This window comes from Oncorhynchus gorbuscha, unplaced genomic scaffold, assembly GCF_021184085.1.
Source record: "Oncorhynchus gorbuscha isolate QuinsamMale2020 ecotype Even-year unplaced genomic scaffold, OgorEven_v1.0 Un_scaffold_3501, whole genome shotgun sequence".
NCBI lineage: Eukaryota > Metazoa > Chordata > Actinopteri > Salmoniformes > Salmonidae > Oncorhynchus > Oncorhynchus gorbuscha.
This window is the reverse complement of record NW_025747721.1, coordinates 12,859-37,882: the sequence shown is the minus strand read 5'-3', so window position 1 is coordinate 37,882 and position 25,024 is coordinate 12,859. Positions and strand designations below refer to the sequence as shown.

General features: G+C 32.7%; 1 protein-coding gene across 1 annotated transcript in view; it reads right to left on the bottom strand.

Moving 5' to 3' along the window:
• Window positions 1–25,024, bottom strand: part of LOC124027706 (mucin-20-like) — a gene marked incomplete at its 3' end in the record, with an annotated part of 40,533 nt that overhangs the window by 6,566 nt on the left and 8,943 nt on the right. Inside the window, exon 2 of the mRNA XM_046340076.1 lies at window positions 1,790–1,968. Within this exon, the coding sequence (XP_046196032.1) occupies window positions 1,790–1,968 (179 nt within the window). The remainder of the gene's footprint in view (window positions 1–1,789; window positions 1,969–25,024) is intronic.

The following is a 25,024-nucleotide window of genomic DNA, read 5'->3' as shown; positions in this document are numbered from 1 at the left end:
GGGGGTATTATTGATATGGGGGTATTATTGATATGTTATAGGGAGGTATTATTGATATGTTATAGGGAGGTATTATTGATATGTTATAGGGGGTATTATTGATATGGGGGTACTATTGATATGGGGGTATTATTGATATGTTATAGGGAGGTATTATTGATATGTTATAGGGGGTATTATTGATATGTTATAGGGAGGTATTATTGATATGTTATAGGGAGGTATTATTGATATGGGGGTATTATTGCTATGTTATAGGGAGGTATTATCAATATGTTATAGGGAGGTATTATTGATATGTTATAGGGGGTATTATTGATATGTTATAGGGGGTATTATCAATATGTTATAGGGGGTATTATTGATATGTTATAGGGGGTATTATTGATATGGGAGGTATTATTGATATGGGAGGTATTATTGATATGTTATAGGGGGTATTATTGATATGTTATAGGGGTATTATCAATATGTTATAGGGGGTATTATTGATATGTTATAGGAGATATTATTGATATGTTATAGGGGTATTATTGATATGTTATAGGGGGTATTATCAATATGTTATAGGGAGGTATTATTGATATGTTATAGGGGGTATTATCAATATGTTATAGGGGGTATTATTGATATGTTATAGGGAGGTATTATTGATATGTTATAGGGGGTATTATTGATATGTTATAGGGGGGGTATTATTGATATGTTATAGGGGTATTATTGATATGGGGGTATTATTGATATGTTATAGGGGGGTATTATTGATATGTTATAGGGAGGTATTATTGATATGTTATAGGGGTATTATTGATATGGGGGTATTATTGATATGTTATAGGGGGTATTATTGATATGTTATAGGGGGTATTATTGATATGTTATAGGGGGTATTATTGATATGGGGGTATTATTGATATGTTATAGGGGGTATTATTGATATGTTATAGGGAGGTATTATTGATATGTTATAGGGGGTATTATTGATATGTTATAGGGGGTATTATTGATATGGGGGGTATTATTGATATGTTATAGGGGTATTATTGATATGTTATAGGGAGGTATTATTGATATGTTATAGGGGGTATTATCAATATGTTATAGGGGGTATTATTGATATGTTATAGGGGGGTATTATTGATATGGGAGGTATTATTGATATGTTATAGGGAGGTATTATTGATATGTTATAGGGAGGTATTATTGATATGTTATAGGGGGGTATTATTGATATGTTATAGGGAGGTATTATTGATATGTTATAGGGAGGTATTATTGATGTGTTATAGGGAGGTATTATTGATATGTTATAGGGGGGTATTATTGATATGTTATAGGGGGGTATTATTGATATGTTATAGGGAGGTATTATCAATATGTTATAGGGGGGTATTATTGATATGGGAGGTATTATTGATATGTTATAGGGGGGTATTATTGATATGGGAGGTATTATTGATATGTTATAGGGAGGTATTATCAATATCTACATCTCACAAACACAATGACTAAATAAAATCACAATCATAAGGTAGCAATAATTCAAGTTAACACTGGAAAGGAAATGAACCGCACCTTGGCTCATTTAATAGAGTTCAAAGTTCGTGATCCCAAATTAAAATATACATCATAAATCCTTCCAGTTGCTGGAAAAGGAATCATACTGTGAGTCACCACCCTAAAAACAGCGTCGTGCTGGCATGCACTCCACTACACTCCACTGCACTGCATAAAACAGCCATGATTTGCCAATCAATCTCTCAATAGACCTGTATGTAGAAGTACTTACCTTCTGGTGATGAATCCTTCGAACCAGGAGGGGAAATTTCCCTCATGGAGGATGAGAGGAGCTTGAGTCTCCATGAACCACTTCAGGGCCATCTCTCTGTGCCTGCACCCTGTCCCCAGATTCCCCTCTGTCCCCTGGTCCTGCTGGGACTCCACCGCCGGCTCCATCCTGACCCGGTCCTACCCACACCCCACCAAGCAGGACAGCAGTCAGCACAGATGAGAACAATGAGCAGAGATAACCTAATCCTAACCCAAGCATAGACCTAATGTTAACCTAATCCTAACCCAATCATAGACCTAATGTTAACCTAATCCTAACCCAAGCATAGACCTAATGTTAACCTAATCCTAACGAAAGCATAGACCTAATGTTAACCTAATCCTAACGAAAGCATAGACCTAATGTTAACCTAATCCTAACCCAAGCATAGACCTAATGTTAACCTAATCCTAACGAAAGCATAGACCTAATGTTAACCTAATCCTAACCCAAGCATAGACCTAATGTTAACCTAATCCTAACCCAAGCATAGACCTAATGTTAACCTAATCCTAACCCAAGCATAGACCTAATGTTAACCTAATCCTAACCCAAGCATAGACCTAATGTTAACCTAATCCTAACCCAAGCATAGACCTAGTGTTAAAATAGTCCTAACCCAATCATAGTCCTCACCCAATCATAGACCTAATGTTAAGATCGTCCTCACCCAATCATAGACCTAATGTTAAGATCGTCCTCACCCAATCATAGACCTAATGTTAAGATCGTCCTAAACAGTGGAACACTCAGTGCAGTGAGGCAGCAGGTTGAAGGGCAGCAGACTGATTTGCCTATTTTCCGTTAGCGGTCAACCTGAGAGCGAGGCCAGATGAAAGTATCCATTGTTCCAGTTTATCTTCCCTGGTTACTGTACTACTCTCACTGCCTGTTAATACTGGTCAGGATCAGGACATTAAGAGAACCCACTGCCTGTTAATACTGGTCTGGATCAGGACATTAAGAGAACCCACTGCCTGTTAATACTGGTCAGGATCAGGACATTAAGAGAACCCACTGCCTGTTAATACTGGTCAGGATCAGGACATTAAGAGAACCCACTGCCTGTTAATACTGGTCAGGATCAGGACATTAAGAGAACCCACTGCCTGTTAATACTGGTCAGGATCTGGACATTAAGAGAACTCACTGCCTGTTACAGATACATTACATAGATACAGATACATTACATAGATACAGATACATTACATAGATACAGATACATTACATAGATACAGATACAGACACATTACATAGATACAGATACATTACATAGATACAGATACAATACATAGATACAGATACAGATACATTACATAGATACAGATACAGATACATTACATGGATACAGATACATTACATAGATACATTACATAGATACAGATACATTACATAGATACATTACATATATACAGATACATTACATATATACATTACATAGATACAGATACAGATACATTACATAGATACAGATACATTACATAGATACAGATACATTACATATATACATTACATAGATACAGACACATTACATAGATACAGATACATTACATAGATACAGATACATTACATAGATACAGATACAGACACATTACATAGATACAGATACATTACATAGATACAGATACAATACATAGATACAGATACATTACATAGATACAGATACATTACATAGATACAGATACAGACACATTACATAGATACAGATACATTACATAGATACAAATACAGACACATTACATAGATACAGATACAGACACATTACATAGATACAGATACATTACATAGATACAAATACAGACACATTACATAGATACAGATACAGACACATTATATAGATACAGATACAGACACATTACATAGATACAGATACATTACATAGATACAGATACATTACATAGATACAGATACAGACACATTACATAGATACAGATACAGATACAGACACATTACATAGATACAGACACATTACATAGATACAGATACATTACATAGATACAGATACAGACACATTACATAGATACAGATACAGACACATTACATAGATACAGATACATTACATATATACATTACATAGATACAGACACATTACATAGATACAGACACATTACATAGATACAGATACATTACATAGATACATTACATAGATATAGATACATTACATATACACATTACATAGATACAGATACATTACATAGATACAGATACATTACATAGATACAGATACATTACATATATACATTACATAGATACAGATACATTACATAGATACAGAGACAGATACATTACATCGATACAGATACAGATACATTACATAGATACAGATACATTACATAGATACATGACATAGATACAGATACATGACATAGATACAGATACATTACATATATACATTACATAGATACAGATACATTACATAGATACAGATACATTACATAGATACAGATACAGACACATTACATAGATACAGATACATTACATATATACAGATACATTACACAGATACAGATACATTACATAGATACAGATACAATACATAGATACAGATACATTACATAGATACAGATACATTACATAGATACAGATACAGACATATTACATAGATACAGATACATTACATAGATACAGATACATTACATAGATACAGATACAGACACATTACATAGATACAGATACAGACACATTACATAGATACAGATACAGACATATTACATAGATACAGATACATTACATAGATACAGATACATTACATAGATACAGATACAGACACATTACATAGATACAGATACAGACACATTACATAGATACAGATACAGACACATTACATAGATACAGATACATTACATAGATACAGATACATTACATAGATACAGATACATTACATAGATACAGATACAGACACATTACATAGATACAGATACATTACATATATACATTACATAGATACAGACACATTACATAGATACAGACACATTACATAGATACAGACACATTACATAGATACAGATACATTACATATATACAGATACATTACATAGATACAGATACATTACATAGATACATTACATAGATACAGACACATTACATAGATACAGATACATTACATAGATACAGATACATTACATAGATACAGATACAGACACATTACATAGATACAGATACATTACATAGATACAGATACAATACATAGATACAGATACATTACATAGATACAGATACATTACATAGATACAGATACAGACACATTACATAGATACAGATACAGACACATTACATAGATACAGATACATTACATAGATACAAATACAGACACATTACATAGATACAGATACAGACACATTATATAGATACAGATACAGACACATTACATAGATACAGATACATTACATAGATACAGATACATTACATAGATACAGATACAGACACATTACATAGATACAGATACAGATACAGACACATTACATAGATACAGACACATTACATAGATACAGATACATTACATAGATACAGATACAGACACATTACATAGATACAGATACAGACACATTACATAGATACAGATACATTACATATATACATTACATAGATACAGACACATTACATAGATACAGACACATTACATAGATACAGATACATTACATAGATACAGATACATTACATAGATACAGATACATTACATAGATACAGATACAGAAACATTACATAGATACAGATACATTACATAGATACAGATACATTACATAGATACAGATACAGACACATTACATAGATACAGATACATTACATATATACAGATACATTACATAGATACAGATACAGACACATTACATAGATACAGATACATTACATATATACAGATACATTACATATATACATTACATAGATACAGATACATTACATAGATACAGATACATTACATAGATACAGATACATTACATATATACATTACATAGATACAGATACATTACATATATACATTACATAGATACAGATACATTACATAGATACAGATACATTACATATATACATTACATAGATACAGATACAGATACAGATACATTACATAGATACAGACACATTACATAGATACATTACATAGATACAGATACAGACACATTACATATATACATTACATATATACATTACATAGACACAGATACATTACATAGATACAGATACATTACATATATACATTACATAGATACAGATACATTACATATATACATTACATAGATACAGATACATTACATAGATACAGATACATTACATAGATACATTACATAGATATAGATACATTACATATACACATTACATAGATACAGATACATTACATAGATACAGATACATTACATAGATACAGATACATTACATATATACATTACATAGATACAGATACATTACATAGATACAGAGACAGATACATTACATCGATACAGATACAGATACATTACATAGATACAGATACATTACATAGATACATGACATAGATACAGATACATGACATAGATACAGATACATTACATATATACATTACATAGATACAGATACATTACATAGATACAGATACATTACATAGATACAGATACAGACACATTACATAGATACAGATACATTACATATATACAGATACATTACACAGATACAGATACATTACATAGATACAGATACAATACATAGATACAGATACATTACATAGATACAGATACATTACATAGATACAGATACAGACATATTACATAGATACAGATACATTACATAGATACAGATACATTACATAGATACAGATACAGACACATTACATAGATACAGATACAGACACATTACATAGATACAGATACAGACATATTACATAGATACAGATACATTACATAGATACAGATACATTACATAGATACAGATACAGACACATTACATAGATACAGATACAGACACATTACATAGATACAGATACAGACACATTACATAGATACAGATACATTACATAGATACAGATACATTACATAGATACAGATACATTACATAGATACAGATACATTACATAGATACAGATACAGACACATTACATAGATACAGATACATTACATAGATACAGATACAGACACATTACATAGATACAGATACATTACATATATACATTACATAGATACAGACACATTACATAGATACAGACACATTACATAGATACAGACACATTACATAGATACAGATACATTACATATATACAGATACATTACATAGATACAGATACATTACATAGATACATTACATAGATACAGACACATTACATAGATACAGATACATTACATAGATACAGATACATTACATAGATACAGATACAGACACATTACATAGATACAGATACATTACATAGATACAGATACAGATACATTACATAGATACAGATACAGACACATTACATAGATACAGATACATTACATAGATACAGATACATTACATAGATACAGATACAGACACATTACATAGATACAGATACAATACATAGATACAGATACATTACATAGATACAGATACATTACATAGATACAGATACAGACACATTACATAGATACAGATACAGACACATTACATAGATACAGATACATTACATAGATACAAATACAGACACATTACATAGATACAGATACAGACACATTATATAGATACAGATACAGACACATTACATAGATACAGATACATTACATAGATACAGATACATTACATAGATACAGATACAGACACATTACATAGATACAGATACAGATACAGACACATTACATAGATACAGACACATTACATAGATACAGATACATTACATAGATACAGATACAGACACATTACATAGATACAGATACAGACACATTACATAGATACAGATACATTACATATATACATTACATAGATACAGACACATTACATAGATACAGACACATTACATAGATACAGATACATTACATAGATACAGATACATTACATAGATACAGATACATTACATAGATACAGATACAGAAACATTACATAGATACAGATACATTACATAGATACAGATACATTACATAGATACAGATACAGACACATTACATAGATACAGATACATTACATATATACAGATACATTACATAGATACAGATACAGACACATTACATAGATACAGATACATTACATATATACATATACATTACATATATACATTACATAGATACAGATACATTACATAGATACAGATACATTACATAGATACAGATACATTACATATATACATTACATAGATACAGATACATTACATATATACATTACATAGATACAGATACATTACATATATACATTACATAGATACAGATACAGATACAGATACATTACATAGATACAGACACATTACATAGATACATTACATAGATACAGATACAGACACATTACATATATACATTACATATATACATTACATAGACACAGATACATTACATAGATACAGATACATTACATATATACATTACATAGATACAGATACAGATACAGATACATTACATATATACATTACATAGATACAGATACATTACATATATACATTACATAGATACAGATACATTACATATATACATTACATAGATACAGATACATTACATAGATACAGATACATTACATAGATACATTACATAGATATAGATACATTACATATACACATTACATAGATACAGATACATTACATAGATACAGATACATTACATAGATACAGATACATTACATATATACATTACATAGATACAGATACATTACATAGATACAGAGACAGATACATTACATCGATACAGATACAGATACATTACATAGATACAGATACATTACATAGATACATGACATAGATACAGATACATGACATAGATACAGATACATTACATATATACATTACATAGATACAGATACATTACATAGATACAGATACATTACATAGATACAGATACAGACACATTACATAGATACAGATACATTACATATATACAGATACATTACACAGATACAGATACATTACATAGATACAGATACAATACATAGATACAGATACATTACATAGATACAGATACATTACATAGATACAGATACAGACATATTACATAGATACAGATACATTACATAGATACAGATACATTACATAGATACAGATACAGACACATTACATAGATACAGATACAGACACATTACATAGATACAGATACAGACATATTACATAGATACAGATACATTACATAGATACAGATACATTACATAGATACAGATACAGACACATTACATAGATACAGATACAGACACATTACATAGATACAGATACAGACACATTACATAGATACAGATACATTACATAGATACAGATACATTACATAGATACAGATACATTACATAGATACAGATACAGACACATTACATAGATACAGATACATTACATATATACATTACATAGATACAGACACATTACATAGATACAGACACATTACATAGATACAGACACATTACATAGATACAGATACATTACATATATACAGATACATTACATAGATACAGATACATTACATAGATACAGATACAGAAACATTACATAGATACAGATACATTACATAGATACAGATACATTACATAGATACAGATACATTACATAGATACAGATACAGACACATTACATAGATACAGATACATTACATATATACAGATACATTACATATATACATTACATAGATACAGATACATTACATAGATACAGATACATTACATAGATACAGATACATTACATATATACATTACATAGATACAGATACATTACATATATACATTACATAGATACAGATACATTACATAGATACAGATACATTACATATATACATTACATAGATACAGATACAGATACAGATACATTACATAGATACAGACACATTACATAGATACATTACATAGATACAGATACAGACACATTACATATATACATTACATATATACATTACATAGATACAGATACATTACATAGATACATTACATAGATATAGATACATTACATATACACATTACATAGATACAGATACATTACATAGATACAGATACATTACATATATACAGATACATTACATATATACATTACATAGATACAGATACATTACTTAGATACAGATACATTACATAGATACAGATACATTACATAGATACAGAGACAGATACATTACATCGATACAGATACAGATACATTACATAGATACAGACACATTACATAGATACAGACACATTACATAGACACAGATACATTACATATATACAGATACATTACATAGATACAGATACATTACATAGATACAGATACAGAAACATTACATAGATACAGATACATTACATAGATACAGATACATTATATAGATACAGATACAGACACATTACATAGATACAGATACATTACATATATACAGATACATTACATAGATACAGATACAGACACATTACATAGATACAGATACATTACATATATACAGATACATTACATATATACATTACATAGATACAGATACATTACTTAGATACAGATACATTACATATATACATTACATAGATACAGATACAGATACAGATACATTACATAGATACAGATACATTACATATATACAGATACATTACATAGATACAGATACAGACACATTACATAGATACAGATACATTACTTAGATACAGATACATTACATAGATACAGATACATTACATAGATACATTACATATATACAGATACATTACATAGATACATTACATAGATACATTACATAGATACATTACATATATACAGATACAGATACATTACATAGATACAGATACATTACATAGATACAGATACATTACATATATACATTACATAGATACAGATACATTACATAGATACAGATACATTACATAGATACAGATACAGACACATTACATAGATACAGATACATTACATAGATACAGATACATTACACAGATACAGATACAATATATAGATACAGATACATTACATAGATACAGATACATTACATAGATACAGATACAGACACATTACATAGATACAGATACAGACACATTACATAGATACAGATACATTACATATATACAGATACATTACATAGATACAGATACAGACACATTACATAGATACAGATACATTACATAGATACAGATACAGACACATTACATAGATACAGATACAGACACATTACATAGATACAGATACATTACATAGATACAGATACATTACATAGATACAGATACATTACATAGATACAGATACATTACATAGATACAGATACAATATATAGATACAGATACATTACATAGATACAGATACATTACATAGATACAGATACAGACACATTACATAGATACAGATACAGACACAGTACATAGATACAGATACATTACATAGATACAGATACATTACATAGATACAGATACAGACACATTACATAGATACAGATACATTACATAGATACAGATACATTACATAGATACAGATACAGACACATTACATAGATACAGATACAGATACAGACACATTACATAGATACAGATACATTACATATATACATTACATAGATACAGACACATTACATAGATACAGACACATTACATAGATACAGACACATTACATAGATACAGATACATTACATATATACAGATACATTACATAGATACAGATACAGAAACATTACATAGATACAGATACATTACATAGATACAGATACATTACATAGATACAGATACAGACACATTACATAGATACAGATACATTACATATATACAGACACATTACATAGATACAGATACATTACATATATACAGATACATTACATATATACATTACATAGATACAGATACATTACTTAGATACAGATACATTACATAGATACAGATACATTACATATATACATTACATAGATACAGATACATTACATAGATACAGATACATTACATATATACATTACATAGATACAGATACAGATACATTACATAGATACAGACACATTACATAGATACATTACATAGATACAGATACAGACACATTACATATATACATTACATAGATACAGATACATTACATAGATACAGATACATTACATAGATACAGATACAGACACATTACATAGATACAGATACATTACATATATACATTACATAGATACAGACACATTACATAGATACAGACACATTACATAGATACAGACACATTACATAGATACAGATACATTACATATATACAGATACATTACATAGATACAGATACATTACATAGATACAGATACAGAAACATTACATAGATACAGATACATTACATAGATACAGATACATTACATAGATACAGATACATTACATAGATACAGATACAGACACATTACATAGATACAGATACATTACATATATACAGATACATTACATATATACATTACATAGATACAGATACATTACATAGATACAGATACATTACATAGATACAGATACATTACATATATACATTACATAGATACAGATACATTACATATATACATTACATAGATACAGATACATTACATAGATACAGATACATTACATATATACATTACATAGATACAGATACAGATACAGATACATTACATAGATACAGACACATTACATAGATACATTACATAGATACAGATACAGACACATTACATATATACATTACATATATACATTACATAGATACAGATACATTACATAGATACATTACATAGATATGAGACGTCATTTCCGGTCACAACTTGCAGGCTTGTTTTCAAATTGCTGTGCGTTTTGTTGCCAACCTATTTTGCTACCTGACAACTTTACGGGTTTCACTTTTTAATTACCGTTCATATATTTATTTTTTCCTCGACTTTTTCACTCCGGACGCTTTATCTGGACACGATTCGTCAGGACCTCCAACAGCCGAAGCTAAGTAGTAACATTAACATGATGCCTTCTAATTGCAGCCGCTGTGCTCGCCTTACGGCGAGGATAGCTGTACTGCAAGCCCAGCTTCAGACGCAATCGTTAGGCAAGGGTAATTTCAGTGTAGGAAAGGATGAAACAGCGTCTGTGCCACCAGTAAGTACAGATAGTAGTATAAATCCCTGGCACAGTCCCCGCAGCCGGACAACTTTCTCACGGTTTCTGGAAGGAAATGCTGTAGGAACGCTCAACCGGTGTCGCTCATTCAGCAGACAGAAACTTTCAACCGGTTCTCCCCATTAAGCAGCGGGTCGGTGTCAGAGGCCGAGTCTTCTCTGGTCTCTACTCCTCCCGTTACGGGGTCTGAGACGCCGAAGCTTCCCACCATTAGCTCTGACAAATTGAAAACTCTAGTCATTGGCGACTCCATTACCCGCAGTATTAGACTTAAAGCGAATCATCCAGCGATCATACACTGTTTACCCGGGGGCAGGGCTACCGTCGTTAAGGCTAATCTGAAGATGGTGCTGGCTAAAGCTAAAACTGGCGAGTGTAGAGAGTATAGAGATATTGTTATCCATGTCGGCACCAACGATGTTAGGATGAAACAGTCAGAGATCACCAAGCGCAACATAGCTTCTGCGTGCATATCAGCTAGAAAGATGTGTCGGCATCGAGTAATTGTCTCTGGCCCCCTCCCAGTTAGGGGGAGTGATGAGCTCTACAGCAGAGTCTCACAACTCAATCGCTGGTTGAAAACTGTTTTCTGCCCCTCCCAAAAGATAGAATTTGTAGATAATTGGCCCTCTTTCTGGGACTCGCCCACAAACAGGACCAAGCCTGACCTGCTGAGGAGTGACGGACTCCATCCTAGCTGGAGGGTGCTCTCATCTTATCTGCCAACATAGACAGGGCTCTAACTCCTCTAGCTCCACAATGAAATAGGGTGCAGGCCAGGCAACAGGCTATTAGCCAGCCTGCCAGCATAGTGGAGTCTGCCACTAGCATAGTTAGTGTAGTCAGCTCAGCTATCACCATTGAGACCGTGTCTGTGCCTCGACCTGGGTTGGGCAAAACTAAACATGGCGGTGTTCGCCTTAGCAATCTCACTAGGATAAAGACCACCTCCATTCCTGTCATTACTGAAAGAGATCATGATACCTCACATCTCAAAATAGGGCTACTTAATGTTAGATCCCTTACTTCAAAGGCAATTATAGTCAATGAACTAATCACTGATCATAATCTTGATGTGATTGGCCTGACTGAAACATGGCTTAAGCCTGATGAATTTACTGTGTTAAATGAGGCCTCACCTCCTGGCTACACTAGTGACCATATCCCCGTGCATCCCGCAAAGGCGGAGGTGTTGCTAACATTTACGATAGCAAATTTCAATTTACAAAAAAAAAATGACGTTTTCGTCTTTTGAGCTTCTAGTCATGAAATCTATGCAGCCTACTCAATCACTTTTTATAGCTACTGTTTACAGGCCTCCTGGGCCATATACAGCGTTTCTCACTGAGTTCCCTGAATTCCTATCAGACCTTGTAGTCATTGCAGATAATATTCTAATCTTTGGTGACTTTAATATTCACATGGAAAAGTCCACAGACCCACTCCAAAAGGCTTTTGGAGCCATCATCGACTCAGTGGGTTTTGTCCAACATGTCTCTGGACCCACTCACTCTCACAGTCATACGCTGGACCTAGTTTTGTCCCATGGAATAAATGTTGTGGATCTTAATGTTTTTCCTCATAATCCTGGACTATCAGACCACCATTTTATTATGTTTGCAATTGCAACAAATAATCTGCTCAGACCCCAACCAAGGAACATCAAAAGTCGTGCTATAAATTCACAGACAACACAAAGATTCCTTGATGCCCTTCCAGACTCCCTCTGCCTACCCAAGGACGCCAGAGGACAAAAATCCGTTAACCACCTAACTGAGGATCTCAATTTAACCTTGCGCAATACCCTAGATGCAGTTGCACCCCTAAAAACTAAAAAAATGTCTCATAAGAAACTAGCTCCATGGTACACAGAAAATACCCGAGCTCTGAAGCAAGCTTCCAGAAAATTGGAACGGAAATGGCGCCACACCAAACTGGAAGTCTTCCGACTAGCTTGGAAGGATGGTACCGTGCAGTACCGAAGAGCCCTTACTGCTGCTCGATCGTCCTATTTTTCTAACTTAATTGAGGAAAATAAGAACAATCCGAAATTCCTTTTTGATACTGTGGCAAAGCTAACTAAAAAGCAGCATTCCCCAAGAGAGGATGACTTGCACTTTAGCAGTGATAAATTCATGAACTTCTTTGAGGAAAAGATTATGATTATTAGAAAGCAAATTACGGACTCCTCTTTAAACCTGCGTATTCCTCCAAACCTCAGTTGTCCTGAGTCTGCACAACTCTGCCAGGACCTAGGATCAAGAGAGACGCTCAAGTGTTTTAGTACTATATCTCTTGACACAATGATGAAAATAATCATGGCCTCTAAACCTTCAAGCTGTATACTGGACCCTATTCCAACTAAACTACTGAAAGAGCTGCTTCCTGTGCTTGGCCCTCCTATGTTGAACATAATAAACGGCTCTCTATCCACTGGATGTGTACCAAACTCACTAAAAGTGGCAGTAATAAAGCCTCTCTTGAAAAAGCCAAACCTTGACCCAGAAAATATAAAAAACTATCGGCCTATATCGAATCTTCCATTCCTCTCAAAGATTTTAGAGAAGGCTGTTGCGCAGCAACTCACTGCCTTCCTGAAGACAAACAATGTATACGAAATGCTTCAGTCTGGTTTTAGACCCCATCATAGCACTGAGACGGCACTTGTGAAGGTGGTAAATGACATTTTGATGGCATCGGACCGAGGCTCTGCATCTGTCCTCGTGCTCCTAGACCTTAGTGCTGCTTTTGATACCATCGATCACCACATTCTTTTGGAGAGATTGGAAACCCAAATTGGTCTACACGGACATGTTCTGGCCTGGTTTAGGTCTTATCTGTCGGAAAGATATCAGTTTGTCTCTGTGAATGGTTTGTCCTCTGACAAATCAACTGTACATTTCGGTGTTCCTCAAGGTTCTGTTTTAGGACCACTATTGTTTTCACTATATATTTTACCTCTTGGGGATGTTATTCGAAAACATAATGTAAACTTTCACTGCTATGCGGATGACACACAGCTGTACATTTCAATGAAACATGGTGAAGCACCAAAATTGCCCTCGCTAGAAGCATGTGTTTCAGACATAAGGAAGTGGATGGCTGCAAACTTTCTACTATTAAACTCGGACAAAACAGAGATGCTTGTTCTAGGTCCCAAGAAACAAAGAGATCTTCTGTTGAATCTGACAATTAATCTTAATGGTTGTACAGTCGTCTCAAATAAAACTGTGAAGGACCTCGGCGTTACTCTGGACCCTGATCTCTCTTTTGAAGAACATATCAAGACCATTTCGAGGACAGCTTTTTTCCATCTACGTAACATTGCAAAAATCAGAAACTTTCTGTCCAAAAATGATGCAGAAAAATTAATCCATGCTTTTGTCACTTCTAGGTTAGACTACTGCAATGCTCTATTTTCCGGCTACCCGGATAAAGCACTAAATAAACTTCAGTTAGTGCTAAATACGGCTGCTAGAATCCTGACTAGAACCAAAAAATTTGATCATATTACTCCAGTGCTAGCCTCTCTACACTGGCTTCCTGTCAAAGCAAGGGCTGATTTCAAGGTTTTACTGCTAACCTACAAAGCATTACATGGGCTTGCTCCTACCTACCTCTCTGATTTGGTCCTGCCGTACATACCTATACGTACGCTACGGTCACAAGACGCAGGCCTCCTAATTGTCCCTAGAATTTCTAAGCAAACAGCTGGAGGCAGGGCTTTCTCCTATAGAGCTCCATTTTTATGGAACGGTCTGCCTACCCATGTCAGAGACGCAAACTCGGTCTCAACCTTTAAGTCTTTACTGAAGACTCATCTCTTCAGTGGGTCATATGATTGAGTGTAGTTTGGCCCAGGAGTGGGAAGGTGAACGGAAAGGCTCTGGAGCAACGAACCGCCCTTGCTGTCTCTGCCTGGCCGGTTCCCCTTTTTCCACTGGGATTCTCTGCCTCTAACCCTGTTACGGGGGCTGAGTCACTGGCTTGCTGGGGCTCTCTCGTGCCGTCCCTGGGGGGATGCGTCACCTGGGTGGGTTGATTCACTGTTGTGGTCGGCCTGTCTGGGTTCCCCCCCCCCCTTGGGTTGTACCGTGTCGGAGATCTTTGTGGGCTATACTCGGCCTTGTCTCAGGATGGTAAGTTGGTGGTTGAAGATTTCCCTCTAGTGGTGTGGGGGCTGTGCTTTGGCAAAGTGGGTGGGGTTATATCCTTCCTGTTTGGCCCTGTCCGGGGGTGTCCTCGGATGGGGCCACAGTGTCTCCTGACCCCTCCTGTCTCAGCCTCCAGTATTTATGCTGCAGTAGTTTATGTGTCGGGGGGCTAGGGTCAGTTTGTTTATCTGGAGTACTTCTCCTGTCCTATTCGGTGTCCTGTGTAAATCTAAGTGTGCGTTCTCTAATTCTCTCCTTCTCTCTTTCTTTCTCTCTCTCGGAGGACCTGAGCCCTAGAACCATGCCCCAGGACTACCTGACATGATGACTCCTTGCTGTCCCCAGTCCACCTGGCCATGCTGCTGCTCCAGTTTCAACTGGCCTGGGCCCTAGGACCATGTCCCAGGACTACCTGACATGAGGACTCCTTGCTGTCCCCAGTCCACCTGGCCATGCTCCTGCTCCAGTTTCAACTGTTCTGCCTTACTATTATTCAACCATGCTGGTCATTTATGAACATTTGAACATCTTGGCCACGTTCTGTTATAATCTCCACCTGGCACAGCCAGAAGAGGACTGGCCACCCCACATATGCTCTCTCTAATTCTCTCTTTCTTTCTCTCTCTCGGAGGACCTGAGCCCTAGGACCGTGCCCCAGGACTACCTGACATGATGGCTCCTTGCTGTCCCCAGTCCATCTGACTGTGCTGCTGCTCCAGTTTCAACTGTTCTGCCTTATTATTATTTGACCATGCTGGTCATTTATGAACATTTGAACATCTTGGTCATGTTCTGTTATAATCTCTACCCGGCACAGCCAGAAGAGGACTGGCCACCCCACATAGCCCGGTTCCTCTCTAGGTTTCTTCCTAGGTTTTGGCCTTTCTAGGGAGTTTTTCCTAGCCACTGTGCTTTTACACCTGCATTGTTTGCTGTTGGGGGTTTTAGGCTGGGTTTCTGTACAGCACTTTGAGATATCAGCTGATGTACGAAGGGCTATATAAATAAATTTGATTTGATATACACATTACATAGATACAGATACATTACATAGATACAGATACATTACATATATACAGATACATTACATATATACATTACATAGATACAGATACATTACTTAGATACAGATACATTACATAGATACAGATACATTACATAGATACAGAGACAGATACATTACATCGATACAGATACAGATACATTACATATATACATTACATAGATACAGACACATTACATAGATACAGACACATTACATAGATACAGACACATTACATAGACACAGATACATTACATATATACAGATACATTACATAGATACAGATACATTACATAGATACAGATACAGAAACATTACATAGATACAGATACATTACATAGATACAGATACATTATATAGATACAGATACAGACACATTACATAGATACAGATACATTACATATATACAGATACATTACATAGATACAGATACAGACACATTACATAGATACAGATACATTACATATATACAGATACATTACATATATACATTACATAGATACAGATACATTACTTAGATACAGATACATTACATAGATACAGATACATTACATATATACATTACATAGATACAGATACATTACATAGATACAGATACATTACATAGATACAGATACAGATACAGATACATTACATAGATACAGATACATTACATATATACAGATACATTACATAGATACAGATACAGACACATTACATATATACAGATACATTACTTAGATACAGATACATTACATAGATACAGATACATTACATAGATACATTACATATATACAGATACATTACATAGATACATTACATAGATACATTACATAGATACATTACATATATACAGATACAGATACATGACATAGATACAGATACATTACATAGATACAGATACATTACATATATACATTACATAGATACAGATACATTACATAGATACAGATACATTACATAGATACAGATACAGACACATTACATAGATACAGATACATTACATAGATACAGATACAGATACATGACATAGATACAGATACATTACATAGATACAGATACATTACATATATACATTACATAGATACAGATACATTACATAGATACAGATACATTACATAGATACAGATACAGACACATTACATAGATACAGATACATTACATAGATACAGATACATTACATATATACATTACATAGATACAGATACATTACATAGATACAGATACAATATATAGATACAGATACATTACATAGATACAGATACATTACATAGATACAGATACATTACACAGATACAGATACAATATATAGATACAGATACATTACATAGATACAGATACAGACACATTACATAGATACAGATACAGACACATTACATAGATACAGATACATTACATATATACAGATACATTACATAGATACAGATACATTACATAGATACAGATACAGACACATTACATATATACATTACATAGATACAGATACATTACACAGATACAGATACAATATATAGATACAGATACATTACATAGATACAGATACATTACATAGATACAGATACAGACACATTACATAGATACAGATACAGACACATTACATAGATACAGATACATTACATATATACAGATACATTACATAGATACAGATACATTACATAGATACAGATACAGACACATTACATAGATACAGATACAGACACATTACATAGATACAGATACATTACATAGATACAGATACATTACATAGATACAGATACATTACATAGATACAGATACAATATATAGATACAGATACATTACATAGATACAGATACATTACATAGATACAGATACAGACACATTACATAGATACAGATACAGACACATTACATAGATACAGATACATTACATAGATACAGATACATTACATAGATACAGATACAGACACATTACATAGATACAGATACAGATACAGACACATTACATAGATACAGATACATTACATATATACATTACATAGATACAGACACATTACATAGATACAGACACATTACATAGATACAGACACATTACATAGATACAGATACATTACATATATACAGATACATTACATAGATACAGATACAGAAACATTACATAGATACAGATACATTACATAGATACAGATACATTACATAGATACAGACACATTACATAGATACAGATACATTACATATATACAGACACATTACATAGATACAGATACATTACATATATACAGATACATTACATATATACATTACATAGATACAGATACATTACTTAGATACAGATACATTACATAGATACAGATACATTACATATATACATTACATAGATACAGATACATTACATAGATACAGATACATTACATATATACATTACATAGATACAGATACAGATACATTACATAGATACAGACACATTACATAGATACATTACATAGATACAGATACAGACACATTACATATATACATTACATAGATACAGATACATTACATAGATACAGATACATTACATAGATACAGATACAGACACATTACATAGATACAGATACAGACACATTACATAGATACAGATACATTACATAGATACAGATACATTACATAGATACAGATACAGAAACATTACATAGATACAGATACAGACACATTACATAGATACAGATACATTACATATATACATTACATAGATACAGACACATTACATAGATACAGACACATTACATAGATACAGATACATTACATATATACAGATACATTACATATATACAGATACAGACACATTACATAGATACAGATACAGACACATTACATAGATACAGATACATTACATATATACATTACATAGATACAGACACATTACATAGATACAGACACATTACATAGATACAGATACATTACATATATACAGATACATTACATATATACAGATACAGACACATTACATATATACAGATACAGACACATTACATAGATACAGACACATTACATAGATACAGACACATTACATAGATACAGACACATTACATAGATACAGATACATTACATATATACATTACATATATACAGACACATTACATAGATACAGATACATTACATAGATACAGATACATTACATAGATACAGATACAGACACATTACATAGATACAGATACATTACATATATACATTACATAGATACAGATACAGACACATTACATAGATACAGACACATTACATAGATACAGATACATTACATATATACATTACATAGATACAGACACATTACATAGATACAGACACATTACATAGATACAGACACATTACATAGATACAGACACATTACATAGATACAGATACATTACATATATACAGATACATTACATAGATACAGAAACATTACATAGATACAGATACATTACATAGATACAGATACATTACATATATACATTACATAGATACAGACACATTACATAGATACAGATACATTACATAGATACAGATACATTACATAGATACAGATACAGACACATTACATAGATACAGATACATTACATAGATACAGATACATTACATAGATACAGATACAGACACATTACATATATACAGATACATTACATATATACATTACATAGATACAGATACAGACACATTACATAGATACAGATACATTACATAGATACAGATACATTACATATATACAGATACATTACATATATACATTACATAGATACAGATACATTACATAGATACAGATACATTACATATATACATTACATAGATACATTACATATATACATTACATAGATACAGATACATTACATAGATACAGATACATTACATAGATACAGATACATTACATATACACATTACATAGATACAGATACATTACATAGATACAGATACATTACATAGATACAGATACATTACTTAGATACAGATACATTACATATATACATTACATAGATACAGATACAGATACATTACATATATACAGATACATTACATATATACATTACATAGATACAGATACAGACACATTACATAGATACAGACACATTACATAGATACAGATACATTACATATATACAGATACATTACATATATACATTACATAGATACAGATACATTACATAGATACAGATACATTACATAGATACAGATACAGACACATTACATATATACAGATACAGACACATTACATAGATACAGACACATTACATGGATACAGACACATTACATAGATACAGACACATTACATAGATACAGATACATTACATATATACAGATACATTACATAGATACAGATACAGACACATTACATAGATACAGATACATTACATATATACATTACATAGATACAGACACATTACATAGATACAGACACATTACATAGATACAGATACATTACATATATACAGATACATTACATAGATACAGATACAGACACATTACATAGATACAGCCACATTACATAGATACAGATACATTACATAGATACAGATACAGACACATTACATAGATACAGATACATTACATATATACATTACATAGATACAGACACATTACATAGATACAGACACATTACATAGATACAGACACATTACATAGATACAGACACATTACATAGATACAGATACATTACATATATACAGATACATTACATAGATACAGAAACATTACATAGATACAGATACATTACATAGATACAGATACATTACATATATACATTACATAGATACAGACACATTACATAGATACAGATACATTACATAGATACAGATACATTGCATAGATACAGATACAGACACATTACATAGATACAGATACATTACATAGATACAGATACATTACATAGATACAGATACAGACACATTACATATATACAGATACATTACATATATACATTACATAGATACAGATACAGACACATTACATAGATACAGATACATTACATAGATACAGATACATTACATATATACAGATACATTACATATATACATTACATAGATACAGATACATTACATAGATACAGATACATTACATATATACATTACATAGATACATTACATATATACATTACATAGATACAGATACATTACATAGATACAGATACATTACATAGATACAGATACATTACATATACACATTACATAGATACAGATACATTACATAGATACAGATACATTACTTAGATACAGATACATTACATATATACAGATACATTACATATATACATTACATAGATACAGATACAGACACATTACATAGATACAGACACATTACATAGATACAGATACATTACATATATACAGATACATTACATATATACATTACATAGATACAGATACATTACATAGATACAGATACATGACATAGATACAGACACATTACATAGATACAGATACATTACATATATACATTACATAGATACAGATACATTACATATATAAATTACATAGATACAGATACAGATACATTACATAGATACAGATACATTACATAGATACAGATACAGATACATTACATAGATACAGATACATTACATAGATACAGATACATTACATAGATACAGATACATTACATAGATACAGATACATTACATAGATACAGATACATTACATAGATACAGATACATTACATAGATACAGATACATTACATAGATACAGATACATTACATATATACATTACATAGATACAGATACATTACATATATACATTACATAGATACAGATACATTACATATATACATTACATAGATACAGATACATTACATATATACATTACATAGATACAGACACATTACATAGATACAGATACATTACATAGATACAGATACATTACATAGATACAGATACAGACACCTTACATAGATACAGATACATTACACAGATACAGATACATTACATAGATACAGATACAATACATAGATACAGATACATTACATAGATACAGATACATTACATATATACATTACATAGATACAGATACATTACATATATACATTACATAGATACAGACACATTACATAGATACAGATACATTACATAGATACAGATACATTACATAGATACAGATACAGACACCTTACATAGATACAGATACATTACATATATACAGATACATTACATATATACAGATACATTACATAGATACAGAGACAGATACATTACATATATACAGATACATTACATATATACAGATACATTACATATATACATTACATAGATACAGATACATTACATATATACATTACATAGATACAGATACATTACATATATACAGATACAATACATAGATACAGACACATTACATAGATACAGATACATTACATAGATACAGATACAGACACATTACATAGATACAGATACATTACATATATACAGATACATTACATATATACATTACATAGATACAGATACATTACATAGATACAGATACATTACATAGTGTGACGACCCTCCCACTCTGTCTGCCGTATTCTGTCTTTGTTCTTGTTTCCTTATTAGGATGCCGGTGGGCGGAGTTGAGAGGGTCGTCAGCTACATGGGAAACACCTGGGCCAGGTGTCTCCCAGGATAAATAGACCTCTTCCACATTCATGGAGGAGACTCTCTCCATGCAGACACCCGTTGTAGATTGTGTTGTGGTTCTTGGTGGCCGTTTGTTTGTTTGCTTTGGCACCTTTCATCACCCTGCATTATCACATTCATGCATGCAAAACACTCACTTACACTACTGATTACTGATTACACACACCATTGTATATTATACTTAGTTACTTATTTAATAAATATAGATTTTGCTACTCCTTATCTCCACGTTGTCTCCCTTTGTTACGGGCTTTGAGCCGGTTCGTGACAAGTGGGGGCTCATCCGGGATCTTTGAACTATTGGTTTGGGAGACCGTGGAGGTACGTGTTT